Genomic DNA, 27,849 nt, shown 5'->3' on the forward strand with positions numbered 1-27,849 from the left:
GAGAGATGACAGTGTTGAAAAAAGTATAGTTGAAGACCATAGAGAAATTGATGCTGAAGAAAGAAATGAAGATCCACAGCGCACAAAGGAAGTAGAGAATTCCCTGCAGGATCCCAGTGATGGTGACCCTCATCTGACTGTGCAGGCGGGGAGAGGAGAAGGTGCTGCCACTCTCTTTCATGCTCTTCATGTGTCTATACAGGTAGCACACTGTGACCCAGCTCGACCCCACCATCACACACAGACAAAAAAACATGTAGATAACTTTGCAATAGAAACACACCAGGACAGTGTAATACAGTCCATCTGTAGAGCCAGAAACAGTGTCGTTTGTTGATGTGTAAGTGATGTTATTGTTTCCCTCAACATCTTTGAAACAATAAACTAGTGATGTATTAACAGCCAAGTCAAACAGAAAGAAAATTCTGTCGACAAACAGGCCCCAGTAAATTATGATTTTGATGTTCCTCTTCACCCAGATGAAGAGAGCTCGCTGGGCTGGGACGATCTGGGTGTAGTAGAAAAAATTCAGCCAAACAGAGGTTGACATGCTGGTAAATGCAGTGAACAACACTAACATATCAACATACTGGATCTCTTCGCTGTAAGTGAGTAGCCACACGCATTCCACCGTGATAAGAGAGACCAGGAAAATTGTGGTGCAGAAAACCAAGAATCCCAGGAGTAACTTCACAGGCTGTTTGAGACCCTCTCTGCCTCGCGGTGGACAGAAAAGGCAAAAAGCAAAAAACAAGTTGACTAATATGTTGACAATAGCCAGAGGCCCGTTGACTATGATATAAGCCAATTCATCCATCACGATATAGGTAAACAACATTTCTGAAAATCCAGAGGTTTATTGTATGTTTACAGGGAGTTACTCTGGGTGCTCAAGTGATGGAAAAGAAACCCTGTCAATATCTGAGGGTCTGAGGTGTCTGAGGCAACATTGAAATCAAATTCAAATACAACCAATGCACATTGGAAATATGTAAATGATTGGTCAGCAACAGAAACCAAAAAGGAAGGAATATCTGCATGTAGCATTGCATAAGCTTCCTGTATGCTTAAAAACACACTACTTTCCATTTTTTGTGGTATAGATGTGTCTTTATGATATAGAGCTGTGGACAGGAATACTATTGGTGTTGTATGAAGAAATCATCCACATGGAAGATGAAAGTAGATCAAATGCTCAGTATGGGTGATTCCCAATATAATCTCCTTTCTCCTTGAGTGTGTACTCTTTCACCACTTCCCACACATCTAAAACATTAGATTGGTGGAGACATGGGCTACTGGGAGTTTCCACACTTTCTTATACCAGTCATTTCCTTTCAATTAGTGATTGGAAGTGAACAAGTGCACACTTTGGGAGGAAGTAGCAGATAATTGGGACATTGTCCATATCACTATGAGATCAACAACAGTCTGTATTCATAAACCGTCTCAGAGAAGCATTGCTGATCTAGGATCAGGACCCCACCCATGGCCATTTAATCATATTCATTATAATCAAAAAGGCGGGAACTGATCCTAGATCAGCACTTCTACTTTGATACACTTCAAGAATATAGGCCGCTAAGTTTGAGTGTGATCATGCAAATACAATTTCCCAGAATGATCACTTTTAAAGAGTCAGTTTTACAGAACTTTATCTTATTTATTATTAAATACATGTCTGACTAAAACGCCAGAGGTAAGAGACCATTCATATTAGAAGGAAGACAACAAATACATACAAGGAAACTCCATCTATTTGTAATTAAGCCTGCTGTTTTTAAAGTACATATTTATGCAAACAATCAACGAGATCTGAAACTTGGCATGGTGATTGATCTGAATTCATCCAAGATTCTCATACACACACACTTATGGTCCAAACTTCAGATGTTACTCCTTATAGAATAGGGTGGGGTATTATGAGTCCCTCTTACAATGCAAGATGTTGAAAATGTCTTCATACATTTCTAACAGTTGAAATATTCAATCAATAACAACTGTTGTACTGTTCAGACCAACAGACTGCAGCAGACCATCATTCAATCTGTCATATGAAACCACTTTGGTGCATCTATTCGTCATCTGACAAATACATAGCATTTTTGACATACATGTTTTTCCATCTCATATGTAGTTAAATATCTTCCCAATGTAACAATACTTCACACACACAAAACAAGTTCGGCAGCTTGTCTTTTCAACCTGCATTTTCAGTGAAATAAAATAAGATAATCTACAATTCACAGCAGTTGGCAAATGGGTGTCTACGCGTGCACACACAAAAACACACTCACTTTGCGGAACAGACATTTTTCCACACATTATGAATTCATGCTAACTTTTATAATTTATGGATTATTGCTTGTGACATATAATCAAATCATATGATCAAATCGTATGATCCAAAATCAGTGTGAAGTGTTTTTGTTGCAGTCGATCTTCAGTAGCTGGGCGTAGCTGTAGCTGGGCGTCAGAAGTAGTCCCGGCGTCGTGAGTCATCGCTGATGAAGGAAGGGTTCCACTGAGCGGGGTAGATGCAGGAGTGACGGGAGCCCGGCAGGCCGGAGAACGGGTAGAGGCCATTATGCTCCAGGTCAGAGTTACGCAAAGCAGGCTGCAACACAGGAAAATTAGATGAGGTGGTCAGTGTCAACAGCGGAGGAAGGAGAGCGAGAGCGGGAGGTGTATGCTAATCCTAACCTGCTGCCTTGGAGCAAAATTAACAAACGTAGTGGCCCTTCTGTCTAATTGGTTTGTCTATTGTTTTCTGGAGAAATGCCATATGTTTGTCTTATTACAAACCACCTGGTTTGGGTCCTGGATGCTGATCAGACAATATACTATGGGTATGACGGAGTGCCTGGACACAGCCCGTAACCATATTATATTGGCCATATATCACAACCCCCCGAGGTGTATTATTGCTATTATAAACTGTTTACAAACATAATTTGAGCAGTAAAAATACATGTTTTGTCATACCTGTGGTATACGTTCTCATATACCACAGCTATAGTAGTAGTTTCTATGCATACTGAGTAGCAGTTTCTATACGTACAGTGTAGCAGTTTCTATACGTACAGAGTAGCAGTTTCTATGCGTACAGAGTAGTAGTTTCTATACGTACAGAGTAGTAGTTTCTATACGTACAGAGTAGCAGTTTCTATGCGTACAGAGTAGTAGTTTCTATGCATGCTGAGTAGTAGTTTCTATACGTACAGAGTAGTAGTTTCTATACGTACAGAGTAGTAGTTTCTATACGTACAGAGTAGTAGTTTCTATACGTACAGAGTAGTAGTTTCTATACGTACAGAGTAGTAGATGTCTGTCATCTGTAGCAGGTTCTTGGTGCTACCGTTCTGCTGCAACTCGATGGTTTCCCTCCCCCACTCCATAGAAACACGGTTAATCTTCGGGAACTCTGGGTACGGCAACATCTGAAAATCTCCGCTTTTGAAAATAATCTTATTGATGTCATTCTTGTCTTTCCTGTAAAGAGATAGACAGACAAATATTAGTTCAATGGCAGCACGTTGACTGAGTTTAGTGAAACATTTGCATGTTATTATTGCGTTATTACATCATTATTAACGCTTAAGTGATTTCCAAATTGTGTGGACAATAAAGTTTTCGAATTGAGATATTAGTTTGATAAATATAATACAACATGGACTGAGAATAAGGAATTAGGTTTTGTAATTATATTATTGTGTTATTAGATGGTAATAACAACAGTACTAGTGTCATTGAGTCTTACTTGCACCAGGTGACAATGAGAGCGATGATGAGAATAAGGAGTAGACCACCCCCTGCTGGCGATACCACCACAGCTATCAGCTTGTAGACTAGTAGAAACGCAAAACATTATGAATCAACTGGAGGTCTGAGTGGTATACTACAAAGCAAGTTAGATCTACTCAGACTTTTTTACAGCTAGCCAGCTTCACATTCCAGCTCAGGTTCCATCCATACTACGACGGTGGATATTGCTCGTCCGTCTGCCGCTAACTCTAGCAGGCTTGTAACTGCACGTGCATGTCCTACATTGCTAGTCGAACTCCAAACTCTTCATTGAGACAATGCTGGAACATCAATCCATGGGCGAGTCAGTGCCACATTTGAATTTGTGCCAAAATCAAAATGACAGAAAAGTGATTTTGCAAATTCAGCAGGTTATGGTGTGAAATAGGATTTTGAAAGTCTTTTTTAAAATTACTTATAGGTAACCCTGGCAATTTGACTGTTAAACTCACGGGAACACTAACATTGGCTGCCAGTCTTGACATGAATGGAAACTGTCATCTATGGATTATACAATATATCACAAGAGTACACCCCTCACATTTTTGTAAATATTTGAGTATATCTTTTCATGTGACAACACTGAAGAAATGACACTTTGCTACAATGTAAAGTAGTGAGTGTACAGCTTGTATAACAGTGTAAATCTGTTGTCCCCCTAAAAATAACTCAACACACAGCCATTAATGTCTAAACCGCTGGCAACAAAAGTGAGTACACCCCTAAGTGAAAATGTCCATATTGGGCCCAAAGTGTCAATATTTTGTGTGGCCACCATCATTTTCCAGCACTGCCTTAATCCTCTTGGGCATGGAGTTCACCAGAGCTTCACAGGTTGCCACTGGAGTCCTCTTCCACTCCTCCATGACGACATCACGGAGCTGGTGGATGTTAGAGACCTTGCACTCCTCCACCTTCCATTTGAGGATGCCCCACAGATGCTCAATAGGGTTTAGGTCTGAAGACATGCTTGGCCAGTCCATCACCTTTACCCTCAGCTTCTTTAGCAAGGCAGTGGTCGTCTTGGAGGTGTGTTTGGGGTCGTTATCATGTTGGAATACTGCCCTGCGGCCCAGTCTCCGAAGGGAGGGGATCATGCTCTGCTTCAGTATGTCACAGTACATGTTGGCATTCATGGTTCCCTCAATGAACTGTAGCCCCAGACCATGACACTCCCACCACCATGCTTGACTGTAGGCAAGACACACTTGTCTTTGTACTCCTCACCTGGTTGCCGCCACACACGCTTGACACCATCTGAACCAAAAAGGTTTATCTTGGTCTCATCAGACCACAGGACATGGTTCCAGTAATCCATGTCCTTAGTCTGCTTGTCTTCAGCAAACTGTTTGTGGGCTTTCTTGTGCATCATCTTTTAGAAGAGGCTTCCTTCTGGGACGAAAGCCATGCAGACCATTTTGATGCAGTGTACGGCATATGGTCTGAGCACTGACAGGCTGACCCCCCACCCCTTCAACCTCTGCAGCAATGCTGGCAGCACTCATACGTCTATTTCCAAAGAAAACCTCTGGATATGATGCTGAGCACATGCACTCAACTTCTTTGGTCGACCATGGCGAGGCCTGTTCTGAGTGGAACCTGTCCAGTTAAACCGCTGTATGGTCTTGGCCACCATGCTGCAGCTCAGTTTCAGGATCTTGGCAATCTTCTTGTAGCCCAGGCCATCTTTATGTAGAGCAGCAATTTGCTCTACAAACTTTTTTTCAGATCCTCAGAGAGTTCTTTGCCATGAGGTGCCACATTGAACTTCCAGTGACCAGTCAGTATGAGGGAGTGTGAGAGCGATGACACCAAATTTAACACACCTGCTCCCCATTCACACCTGAGACCTTGTAACACTAACGAGTCACATGACACCAGAGAGGGAAAATGGCTAATTGGGCCCAATTTGGACATTTTCACTTAGGGGTGTACTCACTTTTGTGATATACTGTATGTCTATGGTTGGTTGCGGCTGTCAGTTTGCCTTTCGCAAATTTCAAAATACAATCATATGAAAAACAAAGACTAGAAAGAAAACACTGTCATTACTATTTTATTTAACTAAATGTGTAATGTGATAGGTATTTTCTACACCAAAAAAATATAAATTTGATGAATAAAATAATCCGTCTTCTTCCTCAAATGCAAGGGATAATGGCACAATCTTTACGAGAGGGAGAGTATCTGATTTCATTGGTCCAAAACTCATGGCTCAGACACTTCAGGATAGATGGAGTTAGCTTGTCCCGGAGCAGGTTAGTTCGGAAGGATTCGATGCCATAAAAATACACCTGGCTAAAAGGTGAGCCACTTTCATGATAACGGTAATCCCGAGATGAACTCGCTAATTCGCAGTATAGGGCTCTGGCGCTTCATTGTGATTATGACTGCATAAAAAAGGTTTTGCCCGCGCTACAGATGGCTGTATCGGTCTACTTATACAGGGCTAGTAAAAGCCCAGTGCACTACTTTTGTGAAGAAAAACAAAAATTAAATTCATAATATATATATTTTTTTCATTCAGATTTTTTTAGGGGATGCTGTAGCACCCTTAGCACCCCTACCTCCCGTGACTACGGTTCATCTGACTTTGGGGAAGAAGATAAATCCTGAAGGATGCCTTAAATGATTATGTTGTCTTGATTCTCAATTATATCTTTTTCCTCACACTTTTTAAATGATTCTTTTTGTTATTAAACTCTCCTACTTACAATTTCCACAGTTGAATCCTCCAAATCCAAATGTGCACCTGAAAGATATAAACAGCCAAATAAAAGACCAAAGCATGAATTAACAGAATGGTCCATGGATGAGAGTTCTCATTACTTACCTGACACAGGTTCCATTGACCCGTTTCAGACCATCACCACATTCTGTAAGATAAGGAATGTTATTTACAATTATTTCAAAACAAGAACATTTCAGTTATATAATGCATTTTCTTTTCAATATGATGCTGGCTATAATGAAATAAAAATAATGAATTGAATTTTACAGAAGATTGACCCAGGGTCATATTCACTTGGCACCAAACGGAAAAAAAAGACTGAAATGGGAGAGGGGGGGCTACTTGAACATGTCAATAGGAAACGCTATGTTGTGCTCTAACGTCTGCTCGCTCCATCCTTCCATGCCCCACCTATGCAGGACTGAGACCTATCCTCTCCCTCCACCCTCTCCCAGACTTCACCTATGCAGGACTGAGACCTATCCTCTCCCTCCACCCTCTCCCAGACTTCACCTATGCAGGACTGAGGCCTATCTTCTATCCTCTCCCTCCACCCTCACCCAGACCCAGGCTTCACCTATGCAGGACTGATCCTCAGGATTGAGTTTGAAGTACCCTGGTTGACACTGGCAGTAGGCTGTCCCATTGGAGTCGGTACAAAAAGAATGCTCAGGGTGACACTGGATATTCTGGGCCAGACACAGACTCTCAACTAAGGGACAGAGAGAGGAGAGAGGTGTGGTAAGGATGGTTGTAACAGGGCCAGGTATGATATTTAAAACATGCTCATGTCGTACATTGACTTCCATTGTTTTATGGTTAGGAAATGCCTAAGTTAGCAGATGGTGGCTGAAACCCAAAGCGTGGATTGCATTATGTCCTTGTCCCCACAGACTGCTTACAAGGTAACCAAACAAATAAGTCATTTTGAAATTAGGATGAACTATTCCTTTAAGACTGGGGTTACGGGGAAAGAGGTGATGATGGGAGGGAGAGAGTGCTGTACCATGATAGGAAAGTTGGTGAGTGACCACCACTCGGCAGTGTCCAGCGGTGCTGTTACAGTTGTTCAGAGACATCTGTATGATGTGGTAGACCTCAGAGCTGGTCACATCAGTAGAGATGGAGAACATGTTGACAGCAGAGATACGAACTCCGTCCTCCCCTCTGGAACACACACGTCACAGCAAACTTGATTTGAAGTCCATGTTTGTTCTATTGAACACTCCATTACAATAAAGGCATTTTAAATATATGGTCCTGATTGTTCTTTTTTTAGGAAGCTTTACATACAAAATACACAAGAACCAAGAGAGTAAGGCTTGTTGTTATGCATTCAGAGTATGCATGACAAGGGGTAAGAAGAAACTCACTTTTTACTCAAAGAAGAGCGCCGGTAACCACGCAGAATTGATAGTGAGGCATTCAGCTGTAAAATATATATTTTTAAACTATTATTAATAATCACCATATAATACATAAACTATAGCTTCCTTGCATTCATAATACATCTATTATCATGTTTGAACAGGTTTGCTGCCTCACTACAACAGATCCACAATAGTATACTGTATATCAGTGATAGTAATTTCTCTCTCCCCACTAGGGTTGCAAAACACCCGGTAATTTAGCAAATGTACAAAATTCTTGAAATATTCTAAAATGACTGGTTACACGGAATATTCAGGGTTATACACAGGAAATATTCCCTCCCTTTGCAACCCTACTCCCCACCATGTCCCTGTGCTCCTTACCAGCAGGTTGATCTCTCTCTGGATCTCATGCAGTGTGGCGCTCCTGGAGAGCAGGGGGACATTGAAACTGAACGTGCCCAGGAAAGTTTTTGCTGTGGAGGAAAACAGACACTGTGGTTAACTAAGGTTCAAGACAGTCTGTAAAGTTTACAGTCAACCTTTTCATCTAATGAAATGTAGGCATCCTGCTTGATATTGAATAAACACCTCAAAAAGTTTAGCAATCTCTTATCTTATCAGAACATATACCATAATCTAATAACACAACCTATACCATAATCTAATAACATAATCTATACCATTACCTAATAACATATACCATAACCTATACCATAATCGAATCACATACCATAACATAACCTATAACATAACATGAAATATACCATAACCCAATAACCTATACCATAACCTAATAACATATACCATAACCTAATAACAAAACATATAGCACAACCTAATAACCTATACCATAACCTAATAACATAACATATACCATAATCTAATAACGTAACCTATACCATAACATAACCTATAACATAACATATACCATTATCTAATAACATCAGCTATACCATAACCTAATAACATATACATAACCTACACCATAACCTAACCTATACCGTAACATGACCTAATAACATATACCATAACCTAGTAACAAAACCTATACCATAATCCAATAATCTATACCATAACCTATACCATAACAAAATAACATATATCATAACCTAATAATCTACCATAACCTAATATCCTATACCACAAGCTAATAACATATACCATAATCTAATAACCTATACCATAACCCAATAACCTATACCATAACCTATACCATAATCTAATAACCTAAACCATAATTTAATAGCATAACCTATACCATTACTTGATAACATAACATACATCATAACCTAATAACTAAACATATATCATTACCTAATAACATATAGCATAACCTATACCATAACCTATACCATAACCCAATAACATATATCATAACCTAACAACCTATACCATAACCTAAACCATAAGCTAATAACCTATATCATAACCTAATAATCTATACCATAAGCTAATAACATATACCATAACCTAATATAACCTATACCATAACCTAACAACCTATATCATAACCTAATAATCTATACCATAAGCTAATAACATATACCATAACCTAATAACCTATACCATAACCCAATAACCTATATCATAACCTAATAACCTAAACCATAAGCTAATAACATATACCATAACCTAATAACATATAACATAACCTATACCATAACCTAATAACCTAAACCATAACCCAATAACCTATATCATAACCTAATAACCTAAACCATAAGCTAATAACATATACCATAACCTAATAACATATAGCATAACCTATACCATAACCTAATAACATATAGCATAACCTAAAAATCTATACCATAACCTAATAACCTATACCATAACATAATAACATAACATATACCATAACCTGACAACCTATACCATTAGCTAATAACATAACATATACCATAACCTAAAAACCTATACCATGACCTGACAACATAGCCTATACCATAATCTAATAACACAACATAACCTAATAACATATACCATAACCTAATAACATACCATAACCTATACCATAACCTAATAATTTCCATAACCAATGCCATAAGCTAATAACATATACCATAACCTTATAATATAACCTATACCATAACCTAATAACCTGTACCATAACCTAATAACATATACCATACCATAGCCTATACCATAACCTAATAACCTATACCATAACCTAACATATACCATAACCTAATAAACTATACCATAAGCTGATAACATAACATATACCATAACCTGACATACTATAACCTAATAACCTAACATACTATACTATACTATACTAAACCTTATAACCTAACATATACCATAACCTAATAACCTATACCATAACCTAATTTACATATACCTTCATCTATACCATGACCTAACAACATAACATATACCATAACCTAAAAACATATACATAACCTAATATCCTATACCATAACATATGCCATAACCCAATAACATAACATATACCATAACCCAATAACATAACCTAATAACAAATACCATAACCTAATAACATAACCTATACCATAACCTAACATATACCATAACCTAATAAACTATACCATAAGCTGATAACATAACATATACCATAACCTGACATACTATAACCTAATAACCTAACATACTATACTATACCATAACCTTATAACCTAACATATACCATAACCTAATAACCTATACCATAACCTAATTTACATATACCTTAATCTATACCATGACCTAACAACATAACATATACCATAACCTAAAAACATATACATAACCTAATATCCTATACCATAACATATGCCATAACCCAATAACATAACATATACCATAACCCAATAACATAACCTAATAACAAATACCATAACCTAATAACATAACCTATACCATAACCTAACAACCTATACCATAACCTAATAACCTGCACCATAACCTAATAACATATACCATAACCTAATAACCTATACCATAACCTAATTACATATACAGTGGGGCAAAAAACTTTGGATTTTTTTTCTCATTTTGTCTGTCATAGTTGAAGTGTACCTATGATGAAAATTACAGGCCTCTCTCATATTTTTAAGTGGGAGAACTTGCACAATTGGTGGCTGACTAAATACTTTTTTGCCCCACTGTACCTTAATCTATACCATAACCTAACATATACCATAATTTATACCATAACCTAATAACCTATACCATAAGCTAATAACATAACATATACCATAACCTAATAACCTAACATACTATAACCTAATAACCTATACCATAACCCAATAACCTATACCATAACCTAATAACCTATACCATAACCTAATAACCTATACCATAACCCAATAACCTATACCATAACCTATACCATAAGCTAATAACATAACATATACCATAACCTAATAACCTAACATACTATAACCTAATAACCCAACATACCATAACCTATACCATAACCTAATAATCTATACCATAACCTAATAACATACCTTATACCATAACCTAATAACATAATTTATACCATATCCTAATAACATAACCTATACCATACCATAACATAACCTATACCATAACCTAATAACCTAACCTAACATATACCATAACCTAATAATCTAATCTAATAATCTATACCATAACCTAACATATACCATAACCTATACCATAACTTAATAACATAACCTACACCATAACTGACACCATAACATAACCTAATAACATATACCATCATCTAATAGCATAATCTAATAACATAACCTAATAACATAACCTATACCATAACCTAATAACATAACCTATACCATAACCTAATAACATAATATATACCATAACCTAATAACCTATACCATAACATAAGAACATATACCATAACCTAATACCATAACCAAAAACCTATACCATAACCTAATAACATAACCCCATTATCTCTACTTGCACATTCCTCTTCTGCAGATCTGTCACTCCAGTGTTTAATTGCTAAATTGTCATTATTTTGCCACTACGGCCTATTTATTGCCTTACCTCCCTTATCTTACCTCATTTGCACACACTGTATATAGACCCTCTCTATAAAGTGAGTGCAACCTAATAACATAACATATACCATAACCTAATCTATAAGGCCCTGAGTATTGTTTATATTTTCATTGTTATATGACATGAGACCTTGTAAATAGAGTACTGATATGTACAGTATGTTTAGCTATAAGATTTATAGTGCTGCTGTCTTACTTTATTAGAACTCAAACTCTCAGTTGGTAGAGCATGGCGCCACCACCAGGGTTGTGGGTTTGATTCCCATTCATAAAATGTATGCAAACACGACTGTAAGTCACTTTGGATAAAAGCGTCTGCTAAATGGCATGTATTATTATTATGTATTATTATACTGTATATTAAATAAGAACCTAAATATTGTATACATTTACAAAGGCTGTACTGTTTATTTAGCCGTACCTCGCGTGCAGTCTCTTCCATGCTCCATGTCCAGACCCAGGGGACACTCACAGCTGAAGGAGCCCCTGGTATTAACACAAGTAGAGTCACTGGGACAGGGGCCCAAGGGGCCACTCTCACACTCATCCACATCTGAACCAACACAGCACAACAGAGACAAAGGACAGAGGAGAGAGGGCAGGTCAACACAATATACAGCTGACTATGCACGCACCCCGCTCCCCCCACAAAGACTATACCATTCAATACCATTAGCAATATATAGACTTCACCAATAGCTCACATACTAATATACAGTATGGCTGGGAATTGTAGGTTGAGCTCACCCTCATTGCAGGTAGGTCCTGTCCATGATGACAGACAGTCACAGGTGAACCCAGTCACTCCATAGGGTAGACACTCACCTCCATTCAGACAGGGGCCGGGCTCACAGGCACTACCTAAAGAAGAGAGCAGGATTCAGAATAACGTACTGTATCTCATAACAATGCAGTTCATAGTTTCTTACGATTTTCTTTATTGTTCCAAACAGTCATTATGTTTTGGGATCTTCATTTCACTTTTCCAGCTCAATTCAAGGCAAAACTAACTTTAGAAGAATCAAAGCATTGAAAGATATACTGTGTTGACAAACCTGGTGTCTGCGGTGTAGATCTGATGTCCATTGGAGCGGTGGTCACTTCTATCTCAGTGGTCCCCCTGGCAGTGTGTTTCCCTGTTGTGTGTAGTTCCACTGTGTTTCTGGTGGGGACGCTGTAACTGTAGGAGGAGGAGGCTGCAGTGGTGGTGATGCTGTGGGCCATGGTGTCCCCCTGTGTGGCCGTGCTGGTCTCCAGGTGCAAGGTGGTGACGTCGGTGGAGCTCACCCCCGTTGAGGGCCCTTGGGTCTGGGTCTGAGTCTGAGTGGTGCCCGGGGGCTGGGGGGTGGAAGCAGAGCTCTGGAGACCTAAGGTAGTCTCCGTGGTAGTGGTGGTAGGGATGATGGTGGGCTGAGTCTGGGCCTCAATGGAAGTGGTGGTACTGGGCTGAACCATCCTCGTCGTAGTAAGAGGCGGGGTCGGTGTGGTGCTGGTTGCCATGGTAACAATGTAGGGCTCCTCCTCGGTGACCTGTGACTTTATTGTCATGGTAACAGGTGTGGTGGACACCAGGACCTCTGTGGCCACCGGCGGCCGCTGAGTCTTGGGGATGAAGGGAGGCTGGGTGGCGAGGAACCGAGACAGGGAGTCATCCAGGGCAGTGGCACTATCTCGTAGTGTTGGGGGAGCGGTAGTAAGACCCAGGCCTAGGATAGTATTGTCCTCTGTGTGGAGCGAAGGGACCCCTTCTGTCTCACCCTGCTCCCCCCGGGTGCTAGGGGGACCTGTGGAGGACTTGGTGGAGGTCTCAGACCCAGTGACTAGGATGGAGGGAGAATCTCTATCTGTTTCTCCTCCCTGAGAGGTGTTGGGGTGGCTGGGGCCTTCTTCTGACGACAGCACATGGGGCTGTGATGAAGCAGAGACCCCCTCTTCTGGCTGGGATGTCCTGCCTCTGGAAGGCTGACTAGAGTCTGTTGTGTCTGTGTCCCGTCTGCTGTGGTTATCAACCACCCTGAGCGGAGGGGTGGAGTTCGGGGTTCCCTCTGAAACCAGAGAGGTGAGGTCCTGCTGTTGGGTCACATTGAGAGGTCCAGTCAGTGGGTTGGTCCCTCTGGAGGCGAAACCACCAGACCACTCTGTTTAGAAAGAAATAGAAGCGGTAGAGGAGGAGATACATTTATTTGTTAATTTACTACATGAGAAATGGTAATTATACTTTTGCATATCCTATCCTCCCCAGTAGGCATATGCATACAGTACATATATATGCACAGACATACATATACACAGCGAGAGAGTTTGAGGGCTGTTTACCCTGTGAGGAGTCGGTGTGGTGGTAAGAGTCAGACCCAGATGTAGCATCATGCCCATGCTCAGGTCCTGTGAAGGGTATCCTGATGGTGACAGCCCCAGCCCCGGCTCCAGTGCGGCCAGTCGGGAGGTCCCAGGTGGAGACCCGGGACTGGGAGGAGGAGTTGGAGTCCTCAGAGTACATGGAAGTGTTGTTGGATATCACAGACAGTAAAGTCCTCTCTCCCGCTCGACTCACAGTGGAGGAGATGTAGGTGCTGTCAGTTTGGACGGGGATGGGGAGAGCCACGGTTCCTAGGTCTGTCAACTGGTCCTGTCTGAGAGTGGCTGTTGACTGCCCATGCCCGAGTCCCACGGTGCCTCGGTTTGTCGACTGGTCCTCTTGGAGACCCGTGGTGCCTCGGTTCGTCGACTGGTCCTGCCTGAGACCCACGGTGCCTCGGTTCGTCGACTGGTCCTGCCTGAGACCCACGGTGCCTCGGTTCGTCGACTGGTCCTGCCTGAGACCCACGGTGCCTCGGTTCGTCGACTGGTCCTGCCTGAGACCCACGGTGCCTCGGTTCGTCGACTGTTCCTGCCTGAGACCCACGGTGCCTCGGTTCGTCGACTGGTCCTGCCTGAGACTGCTGTCAGCATCTGGGCTGTCCTGAGGGAGTCTGGCTTGTGTCACAGACCTGAGGTCCACTCGAAGCCCAGGGTAGGTCTCTAGTAGGTGGTCTGGTGCTAGTCTGGTCTGGTCTTCCCAATGTGTGGTAGCCTCTGTGGACACTACAATGGTAGAGCTCATCTGCTCTTTCAACAAACTAAGGGTTCCTTCTGATGCCCCGCGGGTTGAGACCGTGGAGAGATGCGTGTTTTGTTCAGTGGCTGTGAATAATAAATACATACAATTAAGGATGATAGGTATGAGTTTTCTGTATAAAAGAAAAGCAGTGTGTCCCAAGGGCCAACATAATGAGTTGGGGAGAAAGCCAAACCAAAATTTAAATGTCTGCAATGTGCACATCAGGCCACCAGATGACCCCAGAGTGGTCTTGTCTGAAAGGGAAGACGTTGCCAGGTGTACCTGTGGATGTAATGATTTTAGGTGGAGAACAATTGGCAGCCCGGCCTGACTACCCTGACAAAAGCCTTGGCCCTAAATATGGAGGTGCACTCAGGCCTTTGGGACCTTGCCATTTCCTTCCTAATCCTGATCTAGCAGAAGCCATAGACGTTAAAATGCAGTCACATCGCAGATGTTGGTTGGGTTCATGCTGAGGCAGAGTTGGCTCTCTGGCTCATAGTTTGTATAAGCTTTATGAAAACAGTTCATATCTCATTAAAGTCCCATAAATGTGACATTTCATTGGTAAGTCCATTGCTGATTTTTTTTGTTGCCAATGATGTTTCTGTTTGTAAAGATGACTAGACCTCCTAATACTAAGATATGGCAGTTCTAGGCCTACCCATGCAGACACTATATGTAAGCTATTTACTGGTAACAAAACAGACACCCCGGGTGAGGAGTGTTCCTGTCCATAACACCACTACTACTAGGGCCTACAAACTCCACTTAGGCCTAAAGCTTGGTTTATAGTTGGTCCGGGGCCTGAAATATCTTCCTATCTACTCTACGGCAGCCTGTTGACAGCGTGCCTGTCTGTAGGGAAGGCTTGTGCCTGGCACTTCTGCACTGACTCAACACTGCTGCTGGAGGGCTTTGGAACAATAACCTACTGCCAGTGCCAAGGAAGAGCTGAGCACTGCCTGTGCTGGATAACATCCTGAATGTAAACACATAGCAATGACACACCTAGACAGTCAAACTGTCAGACAGTCAGTACGCAGATAGAGGGAAGAAGAGTTCAGCAATGGTATAGTCAGTCCACAGAGAGAGACCTATAGGATGCATCCCAAATAGCACACTATTCCCTATACAGGGCACTACTTTTGACCGGAGCCGTATGGCAGGCACAATGAGTTAGCTTGTGTGTGTTTCGTTTTTTTCTTTCTAAACCAGCGCCATCATTTGTGTTGCTCCCAGTTCATGACGATGATGAAATGGGTTCTGTCCCAAATTACACCCTTGGCTGTTCCATAAAGGTCCAGACTCAGACCTTTTGACAGAGACTGTAGCAAGCTTATATAGTGGATGTGAAATTTGCCCCAAAGCATGTTGGCTGGAGTGCATCTGTAAAGAAAATCACTTCCCTGAGATCTGAAGGCAACCTCTGCTGGATAAGACAGTTGGCTTTGAGTTGTGTAGTGTGTGTTGTTTTGCAGAAGATCGCTGGTTCGCGCCCTGCTCGGGGCATAACAGAAAGCACTCTGTTACGTTTATGTACAGAGACAGACTATTCACCTTCTCAAGAGGCGGACCTCGACCCCTGTGCAGATTGAGGTTCAATTCCAGTAAAGGCTTGAGACAGCTGTTGCCACCATTCCGATGTAGTGATTGAGAAAGGAAAACGGTGCTTGAACCAGAGCACGTGCAGTTCACAGCCAAGCACACTGCCCCCTGTGTCATAAAGGTTCAGACCTCTTGGTAGTGGCCGTAGTAACCTATGCATACAAGGAGGATATAATAGCTCTACTCTCTAATGAAGTCTGGGCAATTAATTACCGGAAAAAGTGAACACTTTCTCCACATCTACTCACTGACAATACCTCATAAGAATTTATGTAGGTAAACAACACTTCCAAAACTCTGGCTGAGTGCTGAAACAAGAGTCAACAAAGACATTCATTGGTTTGAAAGGTAAACCTTAGAAGTTGTTCAGTACAGGGTGTATTTTTCTAATCTACTGTTAGGCTATTAGCTGCCAAGCACATTTTAGTATATTGTCTCAAATGATCACTATGATGAATTATACTGAACAAAAATATAAACACAACATGTAAAGTGTTGGCCCCATGCTTGATGAGTTGAAATAAAAAATCCCAGAAATGTTCCATACGAACAAAAAGCTTATTTTTCTCCAATTTTGTGCATAAATTTGTTTACATCCCTGTTTGTTTGCATTTCTTCTTTGCCAAGACAATCCATCCACCTGACATGTGTGGCATATAAAGAAGCTGATTAAACAGCATACTCATTACACAGGTGCACCTTGTGCTGGGGACAACAAAAGACCCCGCTAAAATGTGCAGTCACAACACAAATCCAAAGATGTTTTGAAGGAGTGTGCAATTGGCAAGCTGACTGCTGGAATGTACACCAGATCTGTTGCCAGAGAATTGAATGTTAATTTCTCTACCATAAGCCACCTCCAACATCGTTTTATAGAATTTGGCAGTAAGTCCAACTGGCCTCACAACCGCAGACCATGTGTAACCATGCCAGCCCAGGACCTTGTTCTGGGTTTTTCTACCTCAATGCTGTTATTTAATTTAGTCTAAATAGACCCCGGGATGTTGATCAAGTAGCCTATAAACGTGCAATAAATAGTCCGTTGTAGTTTACTTTTATATACAATGATTAAATCACGACTGAGATTTAAATAGTCTCTGACAACAACAAAAAACACCCCGACACTTGAAATATTCTCACCGCGGGCCACATACAGGGATGGGACAGTATGTAGAACTATTGACCTGTTTTCGAATCCCAAGGGATGCACCCTCTTCCATATGTCTGTAGGTGCCTATTTTACTACCCATTACCTAATTTGTCTTCACTCAATGTCCGGGTCTCACTGTCATCAGAATGCCGGACTCGGTGGTATTGTTCTGTTCCAGTTGATGGCGATGATACCTCCCTAAAGTCTTTAGAAGTTCCCGAAGTAGTAAACAAGTATTTTGGTAAGGCAGTTACTTCTTCAGAGTTCGTAACGCTGGGAGAAAAGTATCCCCTCGTTACCAGTGTCCTATCCATATCGTTGGTGCTGGAGGTGTACGTCCACGCATTGATGGGCCTCAGAACGATCAAAAGGACCACAAGAAAAAGACGGGCTAGGACTACGTGACTCAAAAAACACGTTTCCATAATCAAAACGACATGAAATCGGAAGGCAGGAGTATATTCCAAACAAGAAGCAGCGAGTCGCCCACTGCCAACATTGGAAATTGTGTTCTTCAGTAATTTCTCATTTTAAAAAATCCATTCGGAGACCCGAAACACCTATTGATCCGATGACGGGCAATAAATTCGATAACCATAAAGTGGTGATGTAAAAATAAGCATGTTATCACATCCGAGGCGCCTAGCTCCTCCTACACACATCAGCGATTGTAGTTTCCACCCAAATCCCAGTTGGCCGTCCGCGGACTAGCCTATTGTTACACTCTTACTAGACTTCAGAATATCCCGAATCTCTGATTCTGTTACTTTACATTGATTTCTTCAATGTAAGATACAATAGTAAACTCGACATGCATGCCAGAAGTGTGGAGTTGAGACCTCAAAGATGAAACGTCGACTTGATGTTACAAAGTTGCAAGTCACAAAATTGCAAATCAACTGAAAATGTTGCACCACCCTCATCAACATACAAGCAGATGAAGCCAGACATTTTAATCAGAGGTCAAACATAGATTGGAAGAAAATAACATGTATTGTTTATATATTCAATGATAATGGACACAATAAATAGAGAAGAACCATTTGAGCACATCATTGAGAGGAATGCATTGCTAAAACATGTAATGCATTGCCACAGTCACAGAGACCTGTACAAATCCAGATGTCATAGAGTAGGACTACTGATTTCAGCTTGACTGTTTATAATCTGTCTATAAATTCTAGAATGAGACATTACTTCAGCCTGGTCCCAGATCATTTTGTGCTGTTTTGCTAACTCCTATGGTCATTGTAACAAGTTGGCAAGACAGCCCAAACAAATATTGGACCAGGCTACTATGGTCTGTGATGGGACCAGCCATCCAGAGTTGTGGTGATTAGTTAAGTTGTAGGTGCGCCATCCTGTCTGGTTCGATAAAGGAAGACTGGTGGTAGCGGTCCCGAGAGGCAAAGTCCAGGTTTTCCTCTGTCAGCTGCCTAGTTTCCATGCCGACTCCTGACAGAGAGGGTGTCACGATAATCTGGTCCCGAGGAAGCTCACCCCTGAAGGAAAGGACATTAGAATAATTAGAATAGAATGTGCAGGCTCCATGGTCTGGGGGTCTAGGTACATGTATGCCTCCCCAGAGACCGGAGTTCAATCCCGGTCTTCTCTTAAATCAGTCTCATGAGTTTCTGAACATTTCCCGAACTTGTTTACCAAGACGATGATTTCACTACTTCTGTCTACTATATTTAATGATTATACTGTGTATAGCAATTATCTACATATTTGGTCTTAAAGGTAGACTCATCGATATGACGTAGATACATAAAGTAAACAGCATAGTGGGTTAATTTTCAATACAACTAAGAGCGTTGAAGTGTGAGGCTCAAGTTGTTCGCTGTTTTGGTTCCGTAGCTACCATGTTGTGAAAAGCGTGAGGAGAACTTGTGCACATGCTCAGACACTATTTTGTGACTGTGAGAGCCAAGTCCTGCATCTCATCTCAATACCTGCGGTGCTGCTCTAGGCAACATCCTTTCACTGTCTGCCTTAAAAAGACATCGCTAAACATCAAACTAGAGCTGAATACATGATAAATGATGTTCATTTTATACAAGTTTTTGTGATGCTGTATACCTTCCTAGGTTGCTCAGGGTTGTCCTAATCCATTTGAAAAAGCTGAAACGAGATGCCACTCCTGTAAATACACACAAAAAAAACATTGTAATAAATATGATACATCAATAACTAGCTGATATTATAAACCATCAATTACTAGCTGATATTATAAACCATCAATTACTAGCTGATATTATAAACCATCAATAACTAGCTGATATTATAAACCATCAATAACTAGCTGATATTATAAACCATCAATAACTAGCTGATATTATAAACCATCAATTACTAGCTGATATTATAAACCATCAATAACTAGCTGATATTATAAACCATCAATAACTAGCTGATATTATAAACCATCAATTACTAGCTGATATTCAAAAACAAAACATCTAAGTTCAATGAATTCAATAAGCTAAAGCTTGCCACTCCAGAATAAAAATATAGTCTGACATACAGTAGGAGATATTCGTGTGACCTGTAAAATATGAAAACCATTTAACTATGACATGTGTGGTGTGCATGTGTGATCTACATTATGCCTCTGTCACATTCTTGAGTTAGTGGAGCAAAGCAGGGTATTGTATGGAGGGGAGATTGTATATCACAGAGTTGCAGAATCCTCTAACTCAGTTATTCTAACTATCCTGCTGAACAGCTGTGTGGCTGAGAGACTGTAACTGAAGGCTTCAGCAGTGACTGACACATACCTTCTTGTATTAGAAATGCACAGAGATGTGTGAATGTGACAGTTGTTGACATGGGTGGATAGTCACCTATTGGAAGTCCAGGGCTTGCTTTTCCAATGTAGAGGAAGAGGACCAAGGCGACTATTATATTGGCCAAGGCGTAGACCCACTGAATGACAAACATGATCAGGATGGAACATAATGCCTGCACAGGGGGAAAACAGAAGCAATCAAGAAGATACATTTAGATACAATAGGGCAGAAATATTTTACTGCATGTTTTACTGGCTTACTTACACCAATCAGTGCAATCCAGTGGTTGCAGAATTTGGCATAGAAGGAATCAGGCATCGGTTGGATTTCTGATCCCTGGTAGTCTGGTTTACAGTCAGAACCTGCCATCATATGTACAGAAATGAATGAAGTATAAACAACAGGCATTATAACAGAAAGGTAGACACAATCCAGACATTCAATAACCTATTTCACTATTACATCACAGTGTACTGTATGAAGGGGTAAATGGTTGCAAATTAGGTAGAGAATGTCGTAAATTGCCGACACACACACTCCTGCATGCCCACACACACAGGGAGTGATGAAGTTGACTGAATAAGAGCTGTGCACCATGTGCCCAATGGTACCACTAACAAATGTCAAAAGTGAACAAAAATTCTAAGTCAAAGTATTCCTCACCAGTGTTTTCTCTCTGCGACCCTGGAGGGTCAAGCTCTATGGGGTTACGATCGGGAAGGAGGGTCTTGTCCTGTATCACTTCCTCCGGGTCTGGGCTGGGCTCTCCAGGTCTTTCCTGGGGGAAGATACACTCTCCTGGACCTGGGGGAGCCGGATCAACCCCTCCATCTCCTTCTCCATCTCCCTCACTAGGGAAGGCATTGCTGTTAAGGTCTAGCCCAAAGCTGTCCATCAGAGTCTTCTTGGCAGGGGCTTTCACCCTCCTGATCCTGCCTCTCAGGCCTGGCATGGAAACCTTCTCTGTGGCCTTGTCCTTTTCTGTCTCCTCCTGTTCACCACCATTGGGCAGGGGAAAGATCTGGTCCATATCCCTAGTAAACTCTAACAGGGTCCCCTTCCCTGGGCTCGCAACATCCCCCTCTGTACCATAACCCTGGTGGGTTGTGGGGGAAAAAGTATTGTTTTGTGATGTATTGTATTGACCTGAATATTTGTTTTTTTGTTTTTGCCTTTTCTTGCATCAATTTTGATTGACACTTGATTTACCCTTGATTGAACTTAAACGACTGAACTCAACATTTAACAGAATTTAGAAAAATGTATTGACTTATGGAGAAAAAAAACCTGGTGGGTGGTGGTCATGAGGGGCTTGGATGTATGGTTTGTGAAGGATGAGGCTCCAGTCCCAGGCCTCTTGGCAGGACCAACCCTCTTCTCTCTGGGCTGGAGGTTATAGGTCATCGCCACGCTGAAGTAAGAGTAGTCAAAGTCAGCTTTGATTCAAGATGTCTAGGGTCTGGTTCCAGCATACATGCATGCCCAATGCACACACACGCACACACACCTGAAGTAGGAGTAGTCAATGAAGCTGTAAGTGAGCATGAAGTTGATGGTGACGATGGGGGCTAGGACGTTGACCTGTCCGATGAAGATGAAAGCCATGGTCAGCAGGCTAGTCAAGACTATGGCCGCCACCGGAGTCTTATTAGGACCTTTCTGTTGGAGACAGACAGAGAGGACAAGGAAAGAGATAGAGGGGGAGATAGAGGAAGATATGCTATGCTCTGTTGAGAAGCTCTAATTTCAACAAAAGAGCCAAACCGGTTGTTCAAAAAAGTTGCTGTGGTCTCAGACTCAGCCTGCTCTGACTACAACTACAACCATGCTGCCTGAACCACCACTGGTACTCTCTCGCTCTCTCCCTTTCTGGCAGTGTTCCAGGCCAATCTGGGCCAGCCCCGTCCGTCTCCCTTCCCTCCCTTCCTGGGTTTGTTCTGAGGCTTTGATTCAGGGCAAGATGTCTAGGGCCTGGCTCCAGTGGACACGAACACACACAGTACAGGCCAGGCAGTACTGAGGGGCGTGGGGGCCGAGGAAAGGAAGGGGGATTAGTGTGCTGTGTTTCATGAGCCACGACCAACCGTTAGGCTACACTCAGGCAGCATCTCAAATGACACCCTATTCTCTATATAGTGCACTACTTTTAACCAGAACCTAAAGGGCTCTGGTCAAAAGTAGTGAACTATATAGGAAATGGGGTGACATTTGGGATGCTCAATCTGTTCTCTTTCTCTCTGTGAGGTTAGTTTACTCAACTGACCACTCTAAAATCAGGCCTTTCTCTCACCGTTTCCCATGAAACCCACCCATCGTACCGGTATCACCCCCCCACCCACTGGAGACTATATTGTGTTTGATGTTTCTGATTTAGCCAAGGGAGAAACATGTCAGTTCAAGTTATGTGACAAACTGTTTATAGCAGCACAATGTGTTTTTTGGCTTAGGTTAGTCCTGTGGCACTGTTCACCTGAGAAATATTATCAGGATCTGTACAGTCAACAGTCTAAGAGTAGGAGTGCTGATCTAGGATCAGGTCCACCCAATCTATGTCACCTTATTCATTGTGATCAAAAATCCAAGATCAGCACTCCTACTCTGAGATGCTTAATACATAGAGCCCCTGATCCATTTCTCTTCATTTTAGATTCATGGATCATCCATCCATCCATCCTGCCAGGCAAACCCACCCCTTGTGCCAGGAAGGCGAGGGCTGGGATGACCCTCTCCTGGGCGATGACCTGGAGGATCCTGGGTGCCCCGTACAGACCGCCCATGCAGGAGGCCAGCGAGGAGATGTAGAGGCCCAGGAGAAACAAGAAACCCACCAAGGAGACCTGGGAAGTTGGAACAAAACAAAAAGAGGAGGAAAAGAGGCCCCGTGATGACTACACCCAGCTAACTTCTCCTCAAATTAGCCCTTATGAAAATAGGTTAGAAGCAGGGAAAAAACGAGGACATAATGTAGGCATTTTTGCAATTAGAACAATTTCCTATACACATTTGGTAGCACTTTACTAGTTAAAAGATGGCGCCAACAGATATGGCAGTTCTTCTTCTAGCTCCTAAGCAACTTTGTACAAGCATTTTGCTACAACATCTGCTAAATGTGTATGTGACCAATGCAATTTGATTTACCTGCAGGCTTTAAATAAAGTGTTACCATGAGTAAACATCGTTTTTTAAATCACAAATCAATCTGTTTGCAAAGAACTTGGTGTACAAAACGTGTATGCTGTATATTTTTCGCTGAGCTCCATAGTATTTCTGCTGTACCATATGCTGTAGATAACGTGTACACATACGCAACAGTTAGCCCATTCCTCTCAATCCCCCCTAGTCCACCACCCACTAATCCAACCCCACACCCTCACCACAGACAGCTGAGCTGCACCCTGTACAGTGTATCAACTCTAACCCCCAAGCGCCCACACCCTCCCAGCACCTCCCCCTGCTAGCTGGTGTAGGGACAGCTGTGACTGGGGAGAGTGTGGAGGTGGGGGTATTGACCTTGGCAGTACAATGTTTCTCTCATTTCTGTAATCTCTGTCATTCTGTGTGTGAGTACGTGTGTGCGCGTTGGGAGGAGGGGGGGGTCAGCAGCAGAGCTTTTCTCAAATTTCTGTCATTCTCAGCTGTACAAATGGGGTTCAGAGAACATACTGTTGTCACTCTAGAAAGAGGCCCACTGGGACCACTGAGATTAAACAATTTCTCATCACCATCTTCATCACTAGCCTGGTCTCAGGTCTGTGTGCTATCCAATGACAATAATTAGCATAGAAGTTAGCAAGACAGCATAAACAGATATGTGATCAGGCTACTTCATCACACATATAATAACAGATTCCCACTATGCCTATCACACAGTTAGGATATACGGGAACACACAGACAATTCTTGTGTAGCCTATGTCTGTGTAGATGTTCAAAATGTTGAAGAATGTGTAGGAAGTATGAACTACGTTGGATATGAATACTTCTGAACTTGATCATCAATAGGAAAGAGAGTAAGCTCTTCAAAAGGAAATAATCACTATGGTCACAATGAGGATGGACAGAGAGAGTTTACCTTTTCTGCTATTAAGAAGTCGAAGTGCAGTGCCTCTCTGGTGCAGATGGCTCCCAGCAGGAACACAAAGACCAGATACAGGAACCACCTGTAGTGGCCAGCAATACCACCAGCAGTTTTTCATCAGTTAGATGGAAGATCACACATGGCACTATAAATAGGAAATTATGTCACAAGATCCTAAATGTTTCATGGCATGTTGGGTTTGGGGTGGGAATAAAGATCAAATTGTATAATGTTTTATACATATAATGTTTTTGTATAATGTTTTCAAATCCTCAGCAAAAAAAAAAGCAGAGGAAGTCTGGAACACCTCAATGTAATAAGTGTTGGTAGTAACAACAGACACGTACGAGGTACAGACTGCAGCCAGTGTTCCCACAGGGATGTTGTGTTCCGGTCTCTGCAGATCTGAGCTCATGTTGAAGCCTGCCATCACACCTACGCACCAGGGACAGGACTATATAATTATAACTGTCATATTATAACTATAACTATTATAATCACATGTATACAAATTGTCACTGTGGAAGCTTTCTAGCCATGAAGGCAATGGCTAGAAAAGGGGCATTGTTAATGACCATAGAACAGCCAGACACCTTAGAGATTGTGAATTTAAAGCATTGTTCATAGTCAGGCCTTTGAACCACTAGAACGTGAGAGTCAATCAACAGTCGTTAGACCTAGAGCAGGGACTGTTCAATGACTGTGATATGTGATTTTGTAACTTATCTCAGTTGAATGCAGACACTCTTATCCAGACTTATACTAAGTCACTCTGGACAAGAGTGTCTGCTAAATGACCAAAATGTAAACACGTAAGCAGCTGTAAACATGGTTATAGTAGTTCACCTGTAGCAGCGGGGAAGAACACTCCAAACACAGTGAAGAATCCTTCTCCTGTCGTGTAGTCTGGTAGAGTGTTCTTACGTAGCAGCTCCTCGGAGTACCCTACGAAGCCATTCTCTGAAACAACAAAACATCCACAAAGGCCAAGGTTTAACAGAGATTCAGCATAAAGTTAAGTCTCTTATTTGTGTGGACATTCTGATCTGATCTTTACATGCATTAAGTTTTCATAATGCTCTTAGGCATTTTAACTCCTGCCCAATTCCCTGATTGAGTCCATAACTTCTGGTAGCATTTTACGGAAAGCCGGCTGATTATTATTAAGGCTCATACATGCTCATAACAGGTTATACAGCCTTACTGCAGGCTTTAAAGGGCAGGTTGCACAATATATATCCACAATTCTAACTACATAGATTGATGATATTACAATTAAAATGGACCTTATACAAAAGTTTATTAAAAAACTATAATTATACACTCCCATTTTCGCTATTTACCAACAATACAGTTTGGCTTTAACGTCAAGAAGGGAACGGCCTGGTCGTGGCGACAGTGCACTACAACCACTGTTTATCGGCATGCATGTTTGGCCTGAAATGCGAGAAGATGGGAAGAAAGTGGGGCCGCTTAGTGAGGATGCAGTGGGCAGACTGGGTCAGGGGAACCCCTGCCTGGTTCTTAAATCGCAGGCAGGGCTCACTTGGTCAAAAAAGATTACAATGGCTACCAATAGTGGAAGAGTCGATTCACCATGAAGCTAAGGGAAACAAATGGTCATGTGGCCACAGTCAATGAAGTCTCCAAGTCCACTGACCTCACCGGTGTTACTACAGCACAACGGCAGGTGGCTTCGGTGATGGAAGTGAATCGGGTAAGTAGGTACTAAAGTGCCCAAAGAGTTGTCATGTTATGTCGCTCGCAGATGATTAAAACAACACTAAGATAGCCATGCAAAACAAACTGGCCCACTCACACAGAACTAGCATGGTGTTTGGGAATGGAATAAGCTAAATACAAATTGGATTAAATGTTTAAAATTTAAAAAAAATTAAATATATATATTAAAAAGGTACAGTACCAGTTCAAAGTTAAGACACCTACTCATTTTTCTTTATTTTCACTATTTTCTACATTGTAGAATAATAGTGAAGACATCAAAACAATTAAATAACACATGGAATCATGTAGTAAGCAAAAAAAGTGTTAAACAAATTTTATATTTTGAGATTCTTCAAAGTAGCCACCCTTTGCCCTGATGACAGCTTTGCACACTCTTGGCATTGTCTCAACAAGTTTCATGAGGAATGCTTTTCCCACATATGCTGAGCACTTGGTGTCTGCTTTTCCTTCACTCTGCAGTCAAACTCATCCCAAACCATCTCAATTGGGTTGAGGTTGGGATGATTGTGGAGGACAGGTCATCTGATGCAGCACTCCATCACTCTCCTTCTTGGTCAAATATCCCTTACACAGCCTGGAGGTGTGTTTTGTGTCATTGTCCTGTTGAAAAACAAATGATAGTGGGACTAAGCGCAAACAAGATGGGATGGCGTATCGCTGCAGAATGCTGTGGTAGCCATGCTGGTTAATTGTGCCTTGAATTCTAAATACATCACTGAGTGTGTCCTCCTCCGTGCTTCACGGTGGGAACCACACATGCGGAGATCATCCGTTCACCTACTCTGGGTCTCACAAAGACACGGCAGTTGGAACCAAAAATCTAAAATCCACCGGTCTAATGTCCTTTGCTCATGTTTCTTGGCCCAAGCAAGTCTCTTTTTCTTATTGTTGTCCTTTAGTAGTGGTTTCTTTGCAGAAATTCGACCATGGGTTTTGCAACTGCACTTGAAGAAACTTTCAAAGTTCTTCAAATTTTCCGGATTGACTGACCTTCATGTCTTAAAGTAATGATGGACTGTCGTTTCTCTTTGCTTATCTGTTCTTTCCGTAATATGGACTTGGTATTTTACCAAATAGGGCTATCTTCTGTATACCACCCCTACCTTGTCACAACACAACTGATTGGCTCAAACACATTAAGAAGGAAAGAAATTCCCCAAATTAACTTTTAACAAGGCACACCTGTTAATTGAAATGCATTCCAGGTGGCTACCTCATAAAGCTGGTTGAGAGAATGTCAAGAGTGTTTTGCTGAACTGCCTGATCTTTATTGGCCAATATAACTTTCAGGATATCATGCTAGCCAATGTTTGTGTTAGCCATTATACTTGGATTTACTGCTGCTAGTAGTAGCACTCAGGTTAACATGTGGCTAGCTATAGCTGCCGTCGGTCAACAACAGCGTTCTAGCCAGCATAGACGTTCAATGTCTACTATGATGGTAAAGGTTTATCTTGATTCTGTGCAACAGTA

The 27,849-nt window shown here is 41.7% G+C and overlaps 2 protein-coding genes across 3 annotated transcripts in view; both read right to left on the reverse strand.

The window, feature by feature from the left end:
* Positions 1-1,088: 1,088 nt before the first annotated feature.
* LOC139401381 (heart development protein with EGF-like domains 1) lies at positions 1,089-18,397 on the reverse strand. Its single transcript, XM_071145678.1, has 14 exons — positions 17,865-18,397; positions 14,223-15,086; positions 12,962-14,044; positions 12,654-12,767; positions 12,328-12,459; positions 8,290-8,381; positions 7,909-7,964; positions 7,542-7,702; positions 7,113-7,247; positions 6,638-6,680; positions 6,519-6,556; positions 3,761-3,848; positions 3,315-3,492; positions 1,089-2,617 (listed from the first exon to the last, which is right to left on the reverse strand). The coding sequence occupies exons 1-14, from the start codon at positions 18,184-18,186 to the stop codon at positions 2,474-2,476; spliced, it is 3,450 nt and encodes a 1,149-aa protein (XP_071001779.1). The 5' UTR covers positions 18,187-18,397; the 3' UTR covers positions 1,089-2,473.
* A 348-nt stretch (positions 18,398-18,745) lies between these two features.
* Positions 18,746-27,849, reverse strand: part of LOC139401434 (solute carrier family 12 member 8) — a 28,233-nt gene continuing 19,129 nt past the window's right edge. For both annotated transcript variants that reach the window (XM_071145693.1, XM_071145692.1), the window contains 11 exons: positions 25,477-25,590; positions 24,978-25,065; positions 24,625-24,712; positions 23,244-23,390; positions 22,061-22,212; positions 21,841-21,964; positions 21,217-21,649; positions 20,818-20,915; positions 20,608-20,725; positions 19,844-19,904; positions 18,746-19,263 (listed from right to left, as the gene is read on the reverse strand). In XM_071145693.1, coding sequence (XP_071001794.1) covers positions 19,098-19,263; positions 19,844-19,904; positions 20,608-20,725; positions 20,818-20,915; positions 21,217-21,649; positions 21,841-21,964; positions 22,061-22,212; positions 23,244-23,390; positions 24,625-24,712; positions 24,978-25,065; positions 25,477-25,590 — 1,589 coding nt within the window. In that variant the 3' untranslated portion in view covers positions 18,746-19,097. The remainder of the gene's footprint in view (positions 19,264-19,843; positions 19,905-20,607; positions 20,726-20,817; positions 20,916-21,216; positions 21,650-21,840; positions 21,965-22,060; positions 22,213-23,243; positions 23,391-24,624; positions 24,713-24,977; positions 25,066-25,476; positions 25,591-27,849) is intronic.

The sequence above is a fragment of the Oncorhynchus clarkii genome, chromosome 3, assembly GCF_045791955.1.
Source record: "Oncorhynchus clarkii lewisi isolate Uvic-CL-2024 chromosome 3, UVic_Ocla_1.0, whole genome shotgun sequence".
In the NCBI taxonomy this organism is placed as follows: domain Eukaryota; kingdom Metazoa; phylum Chordata; class Actinopteri; order Salmoniformes; family Salmonidae; genus Oncorhynchus; species Oncorhynchus clarkii.